The sequence below is a fragment of the Melopsittacus undulatus genome, chromosome 3 (assembly GCF_012275295.1).
Source record: "Melopsittacus undulatus isolate bMelUnd1 chromosome 3, bMelUnd1.mat.Z, whole genome shotgun sequence".
Taxonomy (NCBI): domain Eukaryota; kingdom Metazoa; phylum Chordata; class Aves; order Psittaciformes; family Psittaculidae; genus Melopsittacus; species Melopsittacus undulatus.
In genome coordinates this window covers 3904977-3926787 of record NC_047529.1, presented here as the reverse complement: position 1 = coordinate 3926787, position 21811 = coordinate 3904977, and the positions used below count along the sequence as shown (strand labels likewise).

Below are 21811 nucleotides of genomic sequence, written 5' to 3'. Positions count from 1 at the left end.
CACCACAAGAGTTTTGCAGTGTGTTCCTGCAGCCTCTTCCTTTAATCTGAGCACCGAATCGTTCGACTGAGCCACATTTGTCCTCATGCAGAGGCAGAGGCAGTGCTGGCTCCCCGAGTTGTGCCTGCTGCAGCTGCAGAACCCCTTCCCTGTATCCACTGAATCCACCTCCCCATTGCCGTGCTAATAGCTGTGTTGCATGGGTTTAGCTGAGGGATGGAGGTGGTGAGCAGGGTGTAATATTCCTGGAGAAAGAAGGGGCTCGGTGCCTTTTTCCCTCGAGAGCTCTAATGATTCTCCTTTTGTTTCTCAAACTGCAGCCGAACCTCTTGAAGCCATTCTCACTGATGACGAACCTGAACATGGCACATTGGGAGCTCCGGAAGGGGACCACGACCTCCTCACTTGTGGCCAGTGTCAGATGAACTTTCCGTTGGGGGACATTCTTGTTTTTATTGAGCACAAACGGAAACAATGCAATGGCAGTCTCTGCTTAGAGAAGGCTGTGGATAAGCCACCTTCACCCTCACCAAGTGAGCTGAAAAAAGCATCCAATCCCGTGGAGGTTGGCATCCAGGTTACGCCAGAGGATGACGATTGTTTATCAACGTCATCTAGAGGAATTTGCCCTAAACAGGAACATATAGCAGGTAAATTAAAGCAAGGAGAAGCGTTTGCGAGTTCGTTTCCGTTTCAGTTGCCAACGTAAGCGTTGTTCGCAGTTGTAAAACTGCCGCTGTCTGTCTCTCTGTTCTGCTCGACGTGTTCAATACACCCTGCCTTTGGGTTAGTGGGGAGCCGGTATTCCCTAGTGCCTGCGCAGAGGCAGGAGCAACAGGCACGTGCTGTGCCAGCCGGTGGTTCTAGTGGCATTGTTTGAGGCTGCTCTCGTGATGTGCCTGTATTGTAGTCACTGTCTCCCAGTGCCTCGCCTGCCGGGGAGGTGTTTTCAGAGCCGGTTGTGCCATCCAGCGAGGAGCTTCCGAGCCTTTGGCAAAGGCAGGGGTTGAAAGAGTTAACCGAGCATCAGCCAGCCTTTGGTTCCATATTGGCTGTCAGCAGCGTATGGACTGTAATTAAACACAGCCCCATGGCAAAGTGACACCACCGACCTTGACTTTAAGATGCCATTTTCGACTGGCCAGGCCAGAGTAGAGAGGGCAGTTGCTGAAGCGCACAGACGTGCTTATTCGGAAAGTTTAAGGGCATGTTGGATATTTCAAAAGGTTGGTTTGACAGGAAAGGCTGCTCTCTGCAGCCTGCCTCCTCAGCCCGATGATAAATGCTTCGCCGTGCTCTCCCTTGTCTCTGATGTGGTTTTGACAGATGTATCTTGATTTTGTTTGCGGTTTACACAACCACATGTCAGCCGTACAAGTGTCCGAGGCACGGCTCTGGTTTGTGCAACAGAACGATGCGAAATGGGATTCAAAAAATAACAACAACAACGAAAGAATAAGGGTAAATAATTCCATTTCTTAGTGTGATTTTGAGCCCTTTCCTTTAAACCTGAGAGCTGTTTTGTCGCGCAGGTATTTTCACATGGGAGGTTAGGAAAACCCAGAGTGTTCTATGTGAAAGAAAACCCCAGAGCCCTGGCAGTGTAACAGGACACGCTCTGCTTTGAGAACCCTGCTAGTAAACAACAGTCCTGCCCGTTCACAGTGAGCGTTGCAAATCACTTCAGCCCGTGCCACTGCTACCGGGTGAAAGAGGCGAGACCGCAGCATATCCACACCAGCAAACACCCCATCCAGTCCCAAACTCCCCTTCCCAGGGTGATGTGGGATGTGGTACAGCCAGTCTCTGCCTTTGGGGAGCCCACAGGACCGCTGAGGGTTGTCAGAGGCGCGGTACATCATCATCACATGAGGGGCTGGAGCTTGTCTTGGGCTTGCTTTGGCCACAGAGTTAAACCATAATTGGGCAGTAGGCGAGGGGAGGTTTCAGTGTGATGCTCCCGCAGCCTCTCTGGCCTCCGAACTGGACATCAAATCGTGTTGGTAGCGATGCGGCTTTGTGGTGGCAGCGAGTATGCATCCGTGTATATGCACATGTATATATGCAACGCCATGTACGCGCACACGCATACGTCATGCGAATGAGTATATCCTAGTTCTGCAGGGTGATAGGTACTGCTTTGAGTACTTGTTTAAGAGGAAGCAGAAGCTCAGCTACTGCTGAGCCGCATTTTGAATGAGACTTAAAAAAACCACCCCAAGAATCCCTCCTATTGCCCATCCCAGCCAGATCCGACGGGAAGCGAGAGCCGAGGCGCAGGGTATGATTAATGAAGCAGGGTCCTGGCGGAAGGGAATTGTAGTCTTCCGAGCTCTGGAGCCATCCTAAATCACCAAATATGGAGGAGCAGCAGTGTGATGTAACGCTGTATTTACGCATGGCGCCGCTCCGCTGAGCAGACAAAACACAGTGTCTGTCAAGCAGGAATGAAGCACACTCTCCTCCCGTGGTCCCGGAGCGGTCCCTCAGCTGCAGGGATGGGAAGCTCTGTTGCTCTGGTGGTGCTTAGCACATGAGGCTTGGCCAAGTCACCCTTTGGTGGTGTGAACAGAGAAGGGGTTGATGTTGTGGTGCTGTTAGTTCAGAAGAGGCTGTGGTTTTAACGGACTTTAATGGTTTGGTGAGCAGTGGGTATGGAGAGGTGTGCGGTGGCCTCATCCTGCTCGCTCTTGCATGTGGAGATGGGTTTTGCTCTGCAGGTGATGTGCAGGAAGGTCTGCAGGGCAAACTATGACTGTTTTGAGCAGAGATGGAGCTGTGTTGTCCAGGCATCTCCCACCCTGAGTTTTCTATGCGGTGGTACCCAGTGTGCCCATGGACAGGATGTCAAAGTGTGCAGGTCTTTGGCACCACCCCTCTTGCATTGAGCTGATGGGCACTGGGGTCTCCTGGTTGTTCCCAGTGGTGGGACATGCATTGGGAAGGAACACAAGGAGTTACGTGGGATTGCACTGTCCCTCTCCTTCATGTTTTCATCTCCCTTTTCACTTGGATGAGTTGAGCTCACCGAGAAGTGCGGTGATGGCTGGAGTGACCCATTGCCTGTAGCTGGGAGCTGGGGGGTCTGACAGTAATATTCCCAGTGAGGGTCTGGGATTTGAGCTGTGGAGTTCAGGTTTCTGGAAGGCCCCTGCAGTGAACCTCAGGCGCTTCCAGCTTCAGTCTTTTATGTCTGATTTCTGTGCAAGAATGCAAAGTGCAAAAAGATAGATGGGAGTAATTAAAAACCATAAAGGACAGAGGCTGCCTATAGGAAAATACACAGGACTTGAGGGCACTGATTCTTTGTCATAAGAAACTTGAAAATATGCATTGTAAAAACACCCCCAAATCAGTTGTGAGGCTGAAAGAGGTGCTGTGGGTACAGCTGTGTAGTCAGTAAGTTGGTGTGTCTCACTAAAACACCATCTAAATACAAGCAGTGCATAAGGATCAGCTCACCTAAAGACAAGGAAGGAGGCAGAAACACTGTCTGTTTCAACCAGCGACAGGCTGCTCTTTATCCCCACAGTTTTCCAGAGACTGGGATGAGCCAGAGAGCTTCCATGTGTGTGTGTGTATGTGTAACCTGTGCAGTAGCAGGGAGATCATCGTCGCAGGAACGCGTCCCTGCCTCTTCCATGTGTGTGTCAGCCTGCGTCGCTGTAAAACCTTGAGTGATGCTGATCCAGCGCGAGAGCTGAAATGTCATAAATTGAACTGGAAATTAATAGGAGATGTGGTGTGGGTCCAACGAGGCAGCTTTCATCAATATGTATGTCAAAGCCTCACCACCAGATACCGGCAGCCCGTGATTTGCAGTGAGTGCAGCGGCAGGGCTTGAGTTACCCGCTCTCGTATTTTACAGGAAGGGGAAATAAGAAGTGAAGTATCTGGAGATCAGCGCGTGTAAAATTGCTGCTCACTTATTGAAAAGGCTGGAGAATTATTTATCGTGTGCCCGGTGGCAGGTTTTAGCAGTCTGTTGAATGTAGAAATCCGAGGGAATTAATGGAAGGTTGTGGGGGGTTTTGTTTTGGGCGAGGAAGGAGCTGAAATGCTTCTTGGATGCAGTTGGAGGAACACTTTGGAGCGGTGCTGCGTATTCCCCTTCGTAACGCCGGGTGTGCATCCGCGGATGCCGTATTTACTGTACAAAGAGGGGAGGAGGAGGTCATTTTTACTGCTTGAATCCTTTATTCTCCAGCTGCTTGTGGCATTCAAATAGGATACGTGGGAAAACAGCGTCAGAACACCCTCTGCCTGCGGTAGCCAGGGCAGGGTGGATGTGATTTTGCACTGGATTTTGGGCATTGATTTGATTATTGTGGTTCTCAGGAGGTGATGTCTCTGAGCTGAATTTGTCTTGGGCTGTTAGCAGTTGCCGTTAGGATGCTGGTGGTTGTAAATTGCAATATCTGATCATTCAGTTTTGTTGAGGAGACAACAAATTGTTGGTGTCTATTGAAGAGTCTGGACAATAAGATGAAAGCTTAAAATAAAGAGGGGGAAAAGAGGAATACGGCAATGTTTTGGAGTCAAATCCTGCCTGCTTTCCCCATACAAAACCACATAGCACAGGCTGGGTATAAACCACTCGCAGGCAGGAGGAATAGTGTGGGTGCTGAGACTGGGAGCCCCGTGTATTTGTAAATAAGGCAGGGAAAGGTTGTGAACCGGCAGCTCGGCTGTTTTGTCGCAGTACAATGTCAGAGCGGCTCTTTCTAAGACAAATTGTAAATAGAAGTGTCACGATGATTGCATGATTGAGCTCTCGAAGTGTCTTGCAATTGTTGGCATTGTCAGAAGACTTTTGAAAGCTTAATTAAAGGCGGTGGCCTGCGCCGCGGTGAAATTCACTTCTCGGGGAGGGGAAAAGTGGGAGAGATGTCGGGGATCCCAAAGTTGCTCCGATGCTGCTCGCGTGGGGACACAGGGAGAAGCCAGTGGAGTCTCTTTGCCTTTTAGAAATAGCATTTTTTGGAGGAGCAAGCACGTGACACCAGTACCATCCTCTGTACGAGGTAGGGATTGTGTTAGCTTTCCTATTCCCTGCTGCTGCAGCCAGCCAGTGTAAAAATGCCTCTTTATTGGAAACACAAACACGAGTTCACTTGAAGCACAGAATTAGGGTAGAAAGTTTTCCTCTGCTCTCGAGGAGCATCCAAGCATTGCGGTGCCTTGAATATTCCTGCTTTACTTTTGTTCCCTTCAAATCAGATCTTCTGGTTTAGGGGATGAGCAATCTGCTTTGCATTCTTTCTCCTATTGCACGGGATGTTTTAATTGTGGAGCTCACCATGGGCAGAAGCAGCGCTGCATCCAAAATGCTTGTGGTTGTCCCAGCACGCGTTAAGCTTCGTATCGATCTCCAAAGGGGCACGTTAGCATCACGTGCTGAAAGCTTTGCAAAGAAACATAAGGCTCTGTGCAGCAAGTCGCCACAACTAATGCTGGGTGATGGAAACTGAGGCAGGGAGTAAATTAAGCACCTTCTAATTAGCCCGGTGGGAGAAGTAAAGTCTTCCCTAAACATTCCCATCATCTGGTAATGCCTCTTTTAAAGAGGAGGAGGCCTATTAGCATCACCCTGTCTTGTACATGCAGCCCTCAGCCCACGAGCTCTTTCTTATTGCATCCAAATAATAAAGAGGCTTGTGAGGCAGTGTCGGGCAACGGGAGTTCAGCCTCCAGTTGTTTGCCTGCACGCATCCTCATTATGGGCATTTCTGGGGACAAAATTCCCTTCAAGCTTTCCTCTGTTTTTACATCCAATAGGACCAGCTCTGTGCAATAAAAGGCATTTAGCATCAGGCTGGATGCGGCCTGGCACGTTGCCGCTGGGCTTTTTTGGGTTTCATTTTTAAGCTATCACTGGGGATCTCTCGTTACCTTTCTGCTTGTTGGGATTTTGGTTGGGTCGTGATGCTGCTAGGGGTGTTGTGAGTTGAGGGGGGTTTGTTGTCTCAGCCTGAATGCAACTTCCATCCAGGAGGGCTCTATTTTATGTGCCAGCTTTGGGATATTGCACAAGTTCATAAAATACACCGAGATCATATATTTTAGTACATTAAGACCTATATATATGTATTCCTACTGGTAGCGTGGCCCTAAAATTAACCATTGGTTGGTTGTTTTTTTCCTCCCTGGGATGATGAACATATTTCACCTTACTCTGTACAAATGCAATAGCTCCAGCTTGCCTCATGGTCACATTGGGCAGAGCAGGTTTGGGCTCTCGATGGTTGATCCCGGTACATGGAGTGCTGTGATTTATTACATGCCTTTAAACACAACAAGCACATTAATGTCCCCACAAACCACCCGAGTGGTTGGGATGAACCGTTTTCTGTATAATGAATTTCCATGAAACACTTTGCTCTTTAGGGCCCCATCCTTTGCTTTGTCCCACTGGACATGGACTGAACCGCACTCGGTGCATGTCAATGCTTGCAGGAGCTGGACCAGTGACTGCAGACCCCAGTGGATGTTCAGACCAAGCGCTGCCATTATTGAAACCCTCCTGTGTTAATGCCAAACCCATTTTGAAGCCCATAAACATCGTCCCCATCCTCCTAATCAGGTTTAGTATGCGACGCATCCCGTGCGGGGTTCAGCGAGTTTGTTTCCCAACCTTTATTGGCCAGCAACATTCGCTCTGCATCTCTAAGAGATTGCAGGGGAGCATCTTCCATGAGGGTTGGTAACTCGGTGCCTGCTCCCCGGCTCATTCTTCATTCGGAGGTGGCATTGCCTTGGGTTGGCAAGGGAAAGGTTTGCGGTGCGAGGTGTGGTGAGGTCAGCCCCGATCCCAGCAGGGAATTTGTGTTCTTCATTTGCCTTTACAATCGGAGCACAGCTACTGTACCTTGGAGCAGCTCTCAGGTGTGAGCTCAGATGGGCGCATGTAAATGTCCTGTCAGATGCAACACAGGAATATTAATGTTTCCTCGCCACCACGCTGTAATGAAGCTGTACACAGCCAGCTTAATATGCAGCGGGGCTGGGGAATTGTATAAAACTTCGATAGCCTCGCGTGAGTGACAGCGCTCTAAAAAACCACTCAATATGCCACAGTTTGTGTTCTTGTTTGCCTTTGGTCTAAAGCAAAATGAAAACAACCACTTCTTTCCCTCCTCCTCCTGGATAGGTGTTCTTGCTCTGCAAAACTGGCTCCTAAGTAAGGGAACAAAACAAAGTATTGGGGCATAGCGCAGATTTATTTGAAGCCCATTAGCGCCGGCCTGGTGGGAATGTGATTTTTCCAAGTATTTTCCAAGCATTTTCCAAGCAAACATTTATTTTTTATACTTGGGGATCATTTGCTCTGCTTTTTACTCTATTTTAGCATCTGGGTCTAAAACAGAGGTCACCATAAACAGAGCCTGGAGCCCCCTTTGCCCCCCATCTGCAGGCACAGCCCATGCTCTGCGCATCCTCTTCCCATTCCATTTGCATCTTCTTCTGTATTCCGCTCTTCCGCTCCTTATCCCAAGGTGTCTGTTTCTCAGCGTGGCTGTGTTGGAGGGTTTTTAATAATGTGCTCATTTAACTGAATCAACAGCTGTCAGGAGCGGTTGTAGTAAATCCACAGAATGCACAAAGAAAAATACGTACGTTTCCTGAGACAAAACACTTGAAACGAATCGGCTGCCAAAACCAAAGCTGCTCAATTCGGGGTGTGCAGACAGAGCACCAAAGTGTTCCTGCTCCCCGCTCCCCCCCTCCCGGATACCTCTTGCCTGAATCCGGCTGGAACTTCCTACCTGGAGAGGTTGCTGTTCCAAACCCCCCCCGATTTGCCCCTGTTTGATGGGTACGGAGATGTTTTGTGTTTCACGTTGAATAACTGGAACACTGAGACTGGAGTAAGGAGCAAAATCCTAATCTCAGCATTGCCATCAAGGAAATAAGGATTGTTATCCCTGTGAAATAGCTGGCGAGGAGAAGCCCTGCTTCAACTTTGCCCTTCCAGGTAGGCATTGAGGTCTGCATCCACATGGGAATGAAGGGAGACCTGGGAAGCTCCGGTCAGTCAAACCCGAGGACTTTGTGCTTCCATCCTCCCTCTGCTTTGCGTAAGTGCTGAACAATTGCACCTACAATTTGATCTTAGCTTCAGATAGAAAAACCTCTGCCTAAATAAACAATGGAATTACAGCTGAACAACAAAGGCGTGAAGAAGAGCCTTGCCTTCAGTGCTGTTATTGTTGTGGATATTATTATTATTGTTGGTATTATTATTACTATTACTACAACCATTACCCTTTTGAATCAACACGCACGACAGTTCCTCGCTCCTTGGGAAGCGAGGAGTTGTAATTTTGCATTCATTGCTTTTTGCCTAATTGATTTAGCAGGCGGCCAAATATAAAATGCAGAAATAAAGATGTTCCCTTCGCCCTCCCCTCAAATTCACAGCAATTAATTTGTCACCCGGCGTTACTTTGCTACAGCATCACAGCTGGGTGTTTTCGGACAGTGCGTGCATCAGCTGGGCTTCGTTGCCTTTTAGCCACTGAGTTTATCCTTTATGGAGCAAGGGGATGTGTCGTGCTTGAGCCAGGGCATTGCGAGTGCATGGAGCCTTCCCTGTGTGAGGGTGGCCAGGGGCTTTTCCGGCTTTTCCCTGGATTCTCTCTATTCTCAACGCTGATTTTCATGTTTAGGAAACAGTGGTTGTGCAGAGGGAAGTGGTAGTTGGGGAGCCAGGAGAGCCTTGTTCTCTTTGAGGAGGTAAAGCACAGCGGGATGCACTGGGGGAAAAGAGAGTATTACCTCCCGAAAGATTATTTAGAGGCTGTATTATTTTGTAATAAACTATAAACTGTCCTGTGTTAAAATTTGTGTTACGTTAGAAAGAAAATCAATAAGGAAAAATTAAATCCTGATAAAGATACTCTTGGATCTTTGAAAACAACTGCTGTCCTTTTAACTAAAACATTTGAGGAGCTTCAAAGAGTACGTATTTCTTCTGATCTTAGGAGCTGTGTGACTGGTAGCGGGGGGAAAAGAAACCTTATTCTACATACAAGTGGATTGCTTAACAAGTCAGCACAGACACGTACTTGTTTGTACCATAGAGATAAAAATTCCTGTATAAAAATAATTCAGTTGCTGACAGCAGGCATTGTGCTGGGGCTGCCTCTTTTGTGTTGGCCGGGGGTCAGGGACCACGGCTCCCACTTTCTGCCGGGGGGGAGGCTGTCACGATCGCTCGCTGGAGCCTGGATATAAGTTAATTGCTTTATTTTAAGGACTACTCTGAGCCCGGTGGTGGGGTTTTAGCATCCGAAGCAGCAAAAGGAGGGATTGGAGGGGGAGAAAGCAAGTCTCCTAATGGGGGAGATGGCTTGGAGGTGGTTTGGGAGATATGGCCTTCGGCAGCTCGGCGGTGGCTCCTAAAGTTTTGGTTGCGATCTGAGTTGTGATTTATGCTGTCACATCCCATACCGGCCCTCCCTGAACTCACGGGAAGTAATGCTGGTGTTGGGGGGAATGGGTTAAAATGGGGGACTCATGGTCGATACAGATGTTTGGCTGTGTAATAAATGTTAAAGAAGCAGTAGCACGGCCCCGGGCATCCTCTGTTTTACTTCCCATGAAGACAGGTGAGGTAAACCATGAGGCTGGGAAAGGTAGGAACAGAAATCATCTGAGCATTCAAAGTGCTGCCTTCCCCCCCAACCTCTTCCCGATGCTGAGGTCGCCTCCCCTGCAGGAGATGCTGTTGGGATCAGGCTGGGATAGGGAAAGAGGAGCCAAGTTTGAGCATTCCCGGCTCTCAGCAGTGCCCAGCAAACTCTTCCCTCTCTGCCGGCATCGGCTTCGCTCCCTGGGAGCAAAGTGACTTTCTCGGTGGCACGCTCCGGTGCGGAGAGCTTTTCATCCCTGCTCTTTAAATGCGCCGAGGCTCCCAAAATTAATGCTGCTGCACTTGGATGGAAATAATGTTTTTATAATACATTTGCTGTTTACACGGGAGATGTGACTTGAGGGGAAAAAGGCTTTTTTTGGAGGGTGGCTGGAATCTTGTTAATCTGCTCTCGGAGAGCAGCACACAATACTGCCTATGAGCAAGTCTGTGCTGCTTTTGATAAATTACCATGTTTAGAGATAGGTTTGGCTCTTAAGGGCTTAGTTTTCGGAACAAAGTCCATAACAATGTTTTCTGCCTCTGTTTGTCTCCAGCCCCTTTGGCTTGACTCGGAGCCCTGTGTTTAGTTGAAGCTCCGTCTGGAAGATATAACAATTTTGCATTAAAAAAATAAGGAAATCACAGGAAGAAAAACCCTTTTGCTTTTTGGATGAATCTTACTGATAATTTGCTAAAGCTCATTTGAATTTTAAGCACTTCTTTAATCTTCAAAGGCTAAATTGCTTTATGAATATGCATGGTGTGGGCAGACTTTAGTTCATTACCTAGTTGTAAATTCTAATGACCATTAGGTCCTTGCAGTAATTGCGAATTGTTTTGCATTTTTGATTGGCCTATTAACATGTGCATTCGGCACACATCAGGCCAGCCTGTCAGGCTGCTGAAGGAGAAAAAAAAGGTGAAAATTGTTTTATAGCACCAAGATTCTTAGATTTTCCATCTTGGAAAATTGATGATGTAAAAAAATTAAAGCGGTGTTTTTTCTTCTCAAGATTGAAAGTTCACCAAGAGATTTGACATATTTAATTTACATGATGACTTTGCACTCCTTCATTAATGCAATTTGCATATGAAGCTGTTGTTAATCACTTTTGATCATGTTTTGTGTATTAGCTGCCTCAGTGGCTCTTCTCCCTCAGATGCTCCAGTAGAAAGCAGCAAAATGATGCATCTTCTTGCCAAGTTTCCTTTAGTGAATTGAGGAATTAGGAGTCTAACCTTGAGTAATTAAATATGTTCTATCAGTTCTCTTTTAATGTTAAGTACACTTGGTTGGAAGTGTAGACGGAAATTGTTCCCATTTGGGGGAGACATTCCTTTAAAATAATAATCTATATGTATAAGCTAGGAAAGAATTCCATGATCCAGGGTTGCCTGGGCAGAAGGGAGAGGTGATGGCAGGGCAGGATACAGCAATGCTTGGACCTTTCTTTGCATGGCCGGCCTTAAACATGCATGTCCCAGGCCTGATCCTGTGCTGCACATGTGTGTGAAGCTGCTGGTGGTGTTTGTGTTTGGGGAGGGAGCACCCTGCTCATAGGAGCAAGTTGCGTTGTCAGTGCTGCTCCTCTTCCAGTTGCCTCATCGCAAGGAAGGGTCTTTCTCTCCTGCCTGCCCGGGCAAGGCGTTAATTGTCCAACCCTTGTTGTGAGCTGGGAGGGGAAACTGGGAGCAGCCTGACTGGAAGCATGCCCGGCTCCCATAACCTGCCCGGGCATCTGCGCCCGGCCACTGCCGGAGGCCATCCGCCACCCTTCCTGCATGGATTGGCGTTACCCTTGGGTCCCCGTTGGCTGGCCCTCGTGCCGGCGGCACGGTGGCTCTTGTTGCCTTCGCTCCATCCATTCAGTTGTGTGTCTTTGGTAATTGATGCTCAACTTTGGTTTGAGAGTTTATCACGGGGTAAGAAGATGAATCGGGAGGGTGAAACGGATACCCTGATTAAAGGGACTGCTTAATGAAAGAAAATAAACAGAAGAGGGGAAAAAAATGGCCATTCTGGAAGGAACAGAAGTATAATTTTAACCTCGGAGGAGACCTACTGCTGCCCTTCCATGACTTCTACCCATACCACGCTAAAAGCATGGTTCAGTTCAAAGTTGTTAATATTCAGCTGGGAAACAGTATCCAGAACACAAATAAATTATTAAGTGCATGAACTTTTTCGGCAGTAAGATGAACTGATGGGGTCCATCTGCGAGATCCAGGGGCTTTTTATTTGTGTGTGTCGAACGATTCTGCCCTCTCCGACTTCATAGCCTTTGGTCCCCGGCCAAGTGCATGCATAATTGATTCCACACGCGCTATCATTTTCTTGATGTAATTGCTTTAGTAAGATATGATGAAATCTAATGGATAATTTACTGTATGAAAATGACCAAAAAAAGGTAAATGCTCGTGGTTTTGTGCCGTGTGTGGAGAGGAGGGCGCGTGGGTTACCTGCCTGAGGAAGGGAACCCCGCTTGTACCATATCCCATGAGCAAAGAATGAGGGTGAACGGCTGGAGTTCAGAGTAAACTCTTTGTCATTAACCGGAGTTTTACAACACAGGTGGAAGGGAAGCACTGGAGCTGGTTGAAAACCTTGTTTATTTTCTCTTGAGCGATGCTGTATTTGCTTTTCTAATTGCCAGGATATGGACTCGGGGCTGGGGGGGGGGAAGTTCTCTGCACAAAGCAAGGGGTGGTATTTTTAGAACTCAATGTGTCCTGGACTCGCTGCCCTGTGCTGCAGATAGTACTCGCGCGGGTGCCTTGCCTGGCAAAAAGACCTTTTCTATTCGAGCTGCTTAAATAATGCACCAGATTAAACCCAACGCATCGGTTTGGCTGGGTGTATTTTTAGACGGTTCAGAAGTGTATAAATACCGAATCCACACAAAATTCCATGCCGCATCCAGAGGAAAATATTCCGCTTCACAATTCGACATTACATTGGGTCTTGTAAGACATGATTTGTTAATCTCATTTCCTTTCTCAGCCCTGGAATACTGTGTATCCCTTTCTGTAATGTTTTTAAATACCCGTTTGAGGTAACGTATAGACACAAAAACATTCTCTCATTTCTTCTTCTCCCCACCCCTCTTTCCCGGTGCTGTTTCCAATGTACTAAAAAGAGGGGGGGAAAAATATCCAAGGCAAACCCACATAACTGTAGCAAACTGTTTCTGAGCAAGTCATAATAATGAACAACACATGATCTGAAATGTGATCAGCAAACATATACTTATGCCAAGGAATTTTTGCCATTCACATACCAAGGTTCTGTAAATCAGTAAACCGCGGCGGAGGAGCCCCCGGCATGGCGAGGGGAGAAGCAGGAGCAGGATGGGCTGCTCCAGCACAACTGTGGTGCTCCCAGAGCAGGGAATGGGAGCAACTTTGCTCTCTTCCACCTTCCTTCTTCTTCCCTTTGGGTCCTCACAGCAAGATACAAACCCAGCGTTTACAGACCTTTAGAGAAGGGAAAGTGTCTTCAGATGCAGACAAATAAGTAGCAGAGGAATGAAATTTCATTGCAATGTGTTTTTATGGGATTTTGGTGTGGGTTTCCTTTTTTTTGTCCCTCCCCCCACTATCTTACACAGAACCAAAATGTAAATTACTTTCTGGTCCTAATTGGATTTAATTATTTCTTTAGGAGGGGATGGGTGGGAGGGGGTGGGAATGGCACACAGCTGTCCTAACAAAACAAAGGAGCCAGAAAAACCTCACTTTCCCCCATGTTGGTTAATAAACTGTGTGCAGAGAGGCTCTCAGTGCTGGCAGTGAGCAAATGGAGCGCTGTGTAGACCTGGGGAAAGAAGGGGTAAGAGCTGTCTGCAGCCCGGAGCATTAGGATGTGCGCCTTAAACGGTGATTTGTGGTTCCTTGTTAATTTCTGTAATGCCCTGGTTTTTAGAGCACTCAGCCTGGCCTTTCCCTTGACCTAAATGGCTTGGTCCCATGGCGAGACCCAACCTCAATACTGGGCTGTGAATCCCACATTGAGGAATGCACCAGTGTCCCTGCCAGGAGGGACAGGGAGTGGATTTAGACCCCCAGCACTCATGGGGCGTTCCCTGTGCCATTGGGGTGTCACCGGCACTGGGGTCTTGGGTGATGCAGTGAGATTGGGGTGAGGTGATGCTGGTGGCACATTGCACCCACGGATCTCAAAGCGCTCCACAAGCTTTAATGAATGTGACCACTCACATGATTTATAGTGCGATTCATTATTGGTATTGGAGGGACTGTATTCTTATTTTGTCATTTGCTGTTAAAATTAATACACTCCATGCTGGCTATAAAAGTGTATTTGCATTTAATTGCAAGTCAGAATGAATTAGTGGATGTGATTTAAACCCCAACTCCCTCCTTAAGAAGAAGACAAAGTCTTCGGTGGGGAAGGGAAAACCAGGCTCTGTGCTGGATTTCTTAGGTGGACGTGGGGATGGAGAGAGGAGGAGGGGGCAGGCTGGGGCTCGGCTCTTTTTTAATCCTTGAGGTTGCTTTCAGCATGAAATGCCTTTGCCAGGAGGGGCTTAGGCAAAGTGGTCAAGCACATCTGCTCCTGGGAAGGTAGGGAAGAAAAGAGGTTACCAGTAATAGGGCAGGAGCACAAAGAGAAAATTGTACACTGGAAGCATTAGTCTCCTCCGCGGTGGTGTGGCCAGACTGGTTTAGCAGACAGGATGATAGATTGCTTTGTCAAGGGTCCCAGGGTGTGCCCTGAACTTGGAGCACTTTGTTTATCTTGAATAGAAAGGGAAAAGCACAGACATAATCGATGTCTAGTTTTTTCTCTTTAGGAGGGAGGAAGAGGTAGAGGAGGGAGCAGAGGGAAAGGGAGGGGGGTGATGATGGGGGGGAGGCCCTGGCTGTGGCTCTCCATTAACAGATGAACTTGGCTGAAGTCCAGAGTTTGATGAGAGTGTCACAGCCCCGGAGCCCGCCAGCCTTTTCAATCATTCCCCTCTCCTTTTTAATACCTGCTGACTGTACATCAAATGCTCCCAGGTCTTTTGGCCAAAGGCAAGGAACGGGGAGAGGGGGTTGTGGCGGGGAGAGAGACACAGCTCCGTTTTCTCCCTCTGAACCAGTTGAGACCAGTCCCTTGGCCACGCACGTAGGTTCTATCATCTTTCCTGGCTCGCTGTTGGGAAAAAAGAGTTGTCGCCGTGCCAGTAACCTGAGGGCCCAGGACAGAAAAGAAGAGGGTTGGGGGGGGTGTTGGTTGGTGTTGTGGGAGGCAAATTAAACCCTGAGAGTGTGTGATGGGAGTGCGGGTGTTGTGCGCTAGCAGGAGTTAAATCCGGGGGTACAAAGCAATGCAGACCCGAGCTTGGGAACTACAGCACCTTCCCATGGTGGCTCTTACCTATTGAAGTAACTTTAGGAGACAAAAGTCAGATGGGTGCCCTAATGCAGGGTTGTGTGTGGGGTGAAGGTGGCCGCACATCAGCCTTTACACGGGCGTCACAATGCATGGCTTTGAGGTGCTTTCTTGTAACATCAGGGTGGTGAGAATAAAGGCAGATCTGAGCTCTTGACTGGGTTATTCTGGCTTATTCTTCACATTACTTGCTTGCAGTAGGTGGATTTGGCAGGGGTGTAGGAAAGGGGCTGCCGTGGATGCTACCTGGAGTGGGAGCTTCCTAAGGGAACATGGCTGGGGTGTAGGTGGCCCCAGCCACGCTCTGGATCCAGGGTTGTTGTGGGGTTTTATCCAGTTCCTGATTGTGCTGTTTCTGACAGTTGTGCAGCTACTTACCAGTCCTGGCAGGAGGCTGAGCCTGTAACATCCTGACATCTTTGCTTTTTAACAGGCCAGTCTCATCGTGCTGGAACAAACAGCAGCTTAACTGCGTTTCACTCGAGCTGATTTGAATAACGTGCGCTCTGGTCAAACAAGAAACTCCTCAAAGGAAGATCTCGGCTCCTTGTTTTCCGTCCTGCTGGCACCACGTGGGTTCCTAAAGGCACAGAAAGGGCACAGTTGGGAAAACACAGGCTTTTCCTGCTGCGAAGGGTGGCATTATTGGAGACGCAGAGGGTAGGGAGGAGCAGGTCACCTGCCCATCCTGTGCCTTCCCATGGGTTCCCAGCATCATGCCTTGTGGGGAATTAGGTGGTTTGCTTCGTGCATATGGCTCTGTCTTATAGTTATCCCTGCTGGAAAGGGGATGGCTTTTGCTGGTGAAACCTTTGCCCTAGCCACCTTGCTCCGTGTGGAGCATCCGGGTTGTGAGCCCTTGTTTCTAATGGGACTCCTTGTTTCCTCATGTTTTTGTTTCCTCCCTTTCCCATTTTTACCAGCAGCTGATGATGTGCAGCAGAGCTCTGCTCTATAGGAGGACAGCACAAAGGTTGGGAAGAGGCTGTGGGATGTGGATGTGTGGGGTGCCAGGGCTCTGGGTCTGGAAGTCTCCTTCCTCAAGCTGGTTCTTCCCTTGCACTTGCATTGTGTGTGTCAAGCCATAACTGGTATCATAGAATCATGGAATAGTTTGGGTTGTAAGGAGCCTTCAGTGGTTTGATTGGGATCTTCAGTGGTTTTATTGGGATCTCCAATGGTTTGATTGGGATCTCCAATGGTTTGATTGGGATCTCCAATGGTTTGATTGGGATCTTCAGTGCTGTGATTGGGACCTGCAATGGTTTGACTGGGACCTTCCCAGTGATTTGGCACCCCTGTATCTTTTCCCAGGCAGTTGCCTACACACGTGTGCAGCTCCCCTGTGTAATGCCTGCACAGGATTCCCTGTTATCTGCGGATCGAGGTGTTTACCTCTATGGCATCCATTATGTGAGTGCCTCTGAGATGTTAATGAGTTCACCCTCGCAGTACCAGGGTGAGGTAGGGAACTACTGTTACAGAGCACAGCACTGGTTGGGTGAGCAGAGTGGAGATAGAAGCCTGGTGCCATCCCTGCTGCACTGCCCTTCCTCTATGCTGGCGAATGGGAAAAGCTGGGAAGTGAAGCAGAGGCATGGGTGCATCTCCAGACCTTTTGCTCTGTGAAGGGTCCACCTCACTTCTTTGGCTGCTTCACCTCGCCCTGTGGAAGCACTTGGTTTGGGGACATGTGCTTGGCTTTGGGGGACCTTCACCCTGGATGCTTTCAGGGAGGTAACAGGCTCCTCCATTTGGGTAAATGGTGTTGGTGATGGAGGTAGGTTGTATGTCCAAGAGACAAGGCGGGTGACCTTTAGGTCAAGTACCTGTGTCTGGAGAGCCCGTGATAAATATTGTACAGTGGGAACAATGGGGCTGTAATGGAGCTGCCACCATAAAGGCAGCAGGCAAGGTGGCTGCTGGGGGAGCAGTGGAGTATTTCTACTTCAACCTGATTGAAACGTCGACTGAAAATCAATGCTGTTGACTAGTGATAATTCACTGTTCTCTTGGTGCTAAGGAGCCGGGTGTGTAGGGATGCTCACTGGGATGAGCGGTCCGGGTGCGGCGCCGAGTCGGATGCGTTATAGGTCAGCCCTTTATTTGTTTCATCACGACTTTTACACAGTTGTCATGTAATTTATGGCTGCTTTCACGTTGTCAAACATTTTCATTGCGGCTTCTTCTTCACACACTCCTGACACAAACACGGCTGCTTTAAAGACACTGTATTGTTTCCTAATCTGAGAGGAGGACTATAAAACATCAAATTACACTATCTTCAGGCTAATCTAAATGCACTACAGATTGAAATCAGAGCTCATTTGTCCCTGATGCAAATTATTAAGTTCTAATTATAAATATCCATTTAATTACCCCATACATTTTTATTCTGCAGACCTTCTCAGCAATTCTGTCCGAGATACAGTAGATGTATAGGAGAAAATCTGCAGTAATTAATGTGCATTTCCTAAATAATAAAGAACAAACATGAGCCACTTTGTTCATGGATGACATATCCTCGGCGCACACATTTTTAGCTCCCCGTGTCGCGGCGTCAGACGCTGAATGCTAATTCAAAAACAAATGGAAAAGACCAAAAGGAAAAGTTTGGGGGTTCATTTCCCTTCCCTGGGTGTGGGGAGAGGTGGGTCCTTCAACACCTTGTGCCTTCCCTATGCGAGGGATAAAGGTGGCTTGGGGGAGCATGGCGTTGAGTCCCCTATCCCTGGTTTGGGGAGGCGCTTGTTCTGAAACCTCCTTGTACTAGAAGCCCCCCAAATCAGATGCATCTTGCAGTAAATCTGCAACTTTCTCCTTTAACTTTTCAGTTTCGTGGCCAACAGCAAGGTCACAGAAGCCCCTCTTGAGCAGCAGTAGGATGCTTGTGGTCCTCTCCCTGCATCTCTGCTCATGCCAAACCCAAATAGACATGAAGGAAAGCATCAGCTGGGGCAGATCCTAATCGGAGTAACCCCAGGCATAAATCTCAAGCAGCTTCCCTGCAGGCAGGGGAGTCACTTGGTAGGCACAGCAGCGTAAAGGAGCCTGGGATCAACCCGTTATGGTTATTTATGTCCAGATTAAGGGAGAGCATCATCTAACAGCCACTGAAGTCTGGAAAAGCCTCAGTGTGGCAGGCATCAACTCGAGCCTGGATGCAAGTGATGTCTGTCAGCATCGGGTGCGTGTACCCATATACATATATGGGGTAAAAATCTGACTGCACAGTGGTTAATGTGAGCATTACCACAGGCTTCATTGCACTCTGCGTTTATACCCATATTTGCATCTGCTTTCTGGGTGATAGAGTAGGCTTTCTGGAAAGGATACTTGTTATGGTATCAGTAATTATAAGCAGAAATTAGCTTTTTCCTCAGATGTAGATTCCACTAAGGCTCCATTCATTTTGTCAGCTAAGAGGATGAGGGGCTGCGGCAGCATCCCTCATCCCAAGTTACTTTGTCCTTACTCTTTGTATTAATTCCACCTTAAACTTTGTCCTAGAGTCAGAAGGCACTAGGACGAAAATCATACAAGTGTAAAAAGTGCTGGTATAGGAGCCCAAGCACCTTGATATAAAGAAACCAAACAGCAATATCTATTTTGGAATGATCAGCCTGTCTTTTTGTTTTTTCTTCCCTGAATCAGTTACTGCACTGCTTTGAAACATGGTTTTTATTGTCATTTCCCTGTAGTGCTTTCACCATAGAGATAATACTGTGTCTTGTCATCTCTCTTAAGGAGAAACTTAAACTACAGCCTAATGTAGCAGTTGAGTGGTGAGCAAGCTTGTGAGGGCTTTAATTCTGCTGTTACCTGAGCAGTTGAATATGTCTTTTCTCTCATGTAGTTATTGTCTGGAGTAGGAAGTAAACTACATATCCCATCACCCATACTGGCATTTCACAGCTCAGTAGCCTAAATCTACTCTTATTACTCCTATTATGATTATAACATCCTACAAATGCATCGGTCGCTGTATTGCTAATGTATGGTGGGGTGCTCCGGCTTGGACAGGCTCAGCTCACTAATGGGGTCACTTGTGTCAGGGTGTGATGTATGGATTGTGTTTACTGTGGCATGTTTTGTTTGGGAGCAAGGCTGTGGGAGCGGGGCACATGATGAATGAAGATACTTCATGGTCCCATGCTTGCCCCTGTGGTCACAAGTCTCTGATGCAATAAAGAGCTTCTTGTGACTGGTCTGGTGGAAGGTGTCCCTGTCCGTGGGAGAGGGTTGGAATTAGATGATCTTTAAGGTCCCTTCCAACCCAAACCAGTCTGGGATTCTCTGGCTTTGTGATAGAGAGGTATTTATGTGCTCATAGTGGACTTAAAGCTTTGGGTCTGTGGCTGAACTTGAAGGTGTGATTGTCCACAACTTTGGTATTTTGGTTAAAGCTCTTACCTGACCCAGATAAATGCTTGCAATTTGTTGTGAAAACCTTGGATGTGTGTGAACCATCCAGTTTAATGCATTGCCTGGCTGAAATACTGGTCTGTTTTCCATCTTTGGGCCTCCATGTATCAGCTGGGTGATCCTCATTGTCAAAACACAAGCAGCCAAATAGATGCATGTGTGTTGGGGGACCCCAGTGGTGAATGCATTCAGAGGCTTTCCTTAGCCTCCGAGATGCAAGTAAAACATCAATCCTCTTAGAAATCAAGGTTGCCCTAATGCCTGCATGGGCAAGCTGCAGAGGTGGGAGTCATGGGTATGGCAAGGATGCCTTTGCTCTCCGGGCCACTGCCTTATCACCGCAGCAGGAGCATTTGCTGGTCTCTCCTTTGAGTCCCACTTTCCCTTTCCCCCCCTGTGCCTCCGCTTAAATGGACAACCCTGGTCTGTACAATGTTCTTCTTGCTTATTTTACCTCCTGAAAGAGACGGGCTCCAACAAGCTTTTACCCACCGAGTCTATAGAGAGAACGGGCAGGCAATTTTTGTTTCAATTTAGGTGTCTCTCCGGAGCACGAGTTCCAGAGGCTGATCAATAGGTTTTATTGTAGCCCTCACTGTCTCTAAAAGCACCGTGACCTTATCCCGTCTAAAAATAGCATTTGCTCTTGCTGCCTGCAGAACCTTGACCTGTGAAAACCCATTTGGAGCATAACTGACACGTGCAGTCAGCTGTGCATCCAAGACCCTTGCATGCCACGGGAGAGAGCTCCCTGTGATCCTTACAGCCCTTACTGGGAGGATGGAGAGCAGGAGGAGCATGGGGGGATGAGTGCCCTGCTCCCTTAGGAATCCCAAGGTGGATGACAGCTTGTCTTCCCCAGGTCCTGAGTAAGTGCTGCTCCAGTCATGGGCAGCAGATGTGAGCACCTCTGAGCATCCATCCTCTTGCACACAAGCCCAAATACACATTCACACCAGCACCATGTGCCGGGAGCATCGCTTCCATGAGATGTGGCTTTGCTGTTTCTGCTGGGAGAGTTGCTGAGCCCTAGCAGCTTTGGGAAAACAGGATCTCCTTGTCTTCTAAATGGCTCTTCTTAAGATTGAGCAAACTGATGCACAGGAGGGGCTTGAAGAAGCCATCAGGTACTTAATGCCTATGGCAACATCTGGCAGAGACGAACCCTCTTATCCACCCAGAACGGGCTTATTTGGTGCTTACAATGCAGATGAAGATCTTGCAGATGTGCCTTCTCCACTGCGGCCAGGCTGCCTGGCAAGGGTTAACCAGGCTCCCCGGTGAGCAGGGTCTGGTGAGCAAGGTCTGGTGCAGAGCCTCTGGGAGATGAAAAGGGAAGCAGCAGTGATTGCAGAGCGGTAAAAGGTGGCATTCTGTTCTCCCGCTAACAAAAGCCAGGACTATTGCTGCCTCTGAGCTTGAAAGAGAGGTCACCGGTGGTATTAGTGCTGCTAATCACATAAGGGGCCGGGTGGGCTCGTGTCTGCTGCTGGTGGGGCTGAGATTGGCCACCCCGGGCTGTTCCCAGGCACAGGTTCCTCTTTGGTTACACAAAATGTCTGCTCCTGCTCTCCTAATGCATAGGCTATTATTAGCTGGTGTCACTCAGTTATCTGAGAGTGGCGCTTTTAGCTGCCATCTAAGTGCCTGACGCTTGGGTTTACAGCAGATTCAATTAAATTTTAGGCTAGTTTGGCTTTCCTGGGAGTAGACAAAAGGAGCAGCTGCTGTGGAAATGTAATCTGGCACCGGTGAGGATGGAGAGCCTTAGCTGGCCTTCCCTTCCACCTGGGATTGGAGGGTCTTGACATGCAGGGTACCTATAACACCATCCCTTGCACCATGGGCATCTGCATCTCAGTGCCAGCCCCTGTCCCTACCAGCCAAAGCGTGTTGAGATGGAGAGCGTTTAGACAGGACCAGTTGGCAAGCACGCACACCAAACTGGTGCTTATCTTCAGAGTGTCTGTCCAAACACTGTAGTGCAAAGCCCGTGACAAATATTATTTACTTATTGATGTGTCTGTTGGTGCAAACAGTCCCTTTTTGCTTCTGGGCATGGTTTTGTCTTACTTGTTTTTGGCTGAAAAACAGCAAGAAGATTCTGCACAAGTTTATTGTGCTGACTGAAAAGTGGCATAGCCATAGCCATGGGTATAAAAAGGAGGTGATAGGAGACCTCTCCCCAACATCCTCTGCTTGAAGGGCATTCTTGGACATCTGATCTAATATCACCTCTATCTTTAAAGTCAGATTGATAGGGATCAAAGGCACCTCAAAGATGTGGCTGGCCCTGCTCCAGAACAGCTTTCCCAATAATCTTCCTCAAGAAGGGAAGGGGAAGAGCAGGCCAG

General features: G+C 48.1%; 1 protein-coding gene across 2 annotated transcripts in view; it reads left to right on the top strand.

Moving 5' to 3' along the window:
* The window catches only part of BCL11A (BCL11 transcription factor A), a 73529-nt gene that overhangs the window by 5662 nt on the left and 46056 nt on the right, over window positions 1-21811 (top strand). For both annotated transcript variants that reach the window (XM_031044387.2, XM_005143794.3), the window contains exon 2: window positions 321-650. In XM_031044387.2, the coding sequence (XP_030900247.1) occupies window positions 321-650 (330 nt within the window). The remainder of the gene's footprint in view (window positions 1-320; window positions 651-21811) is intronic.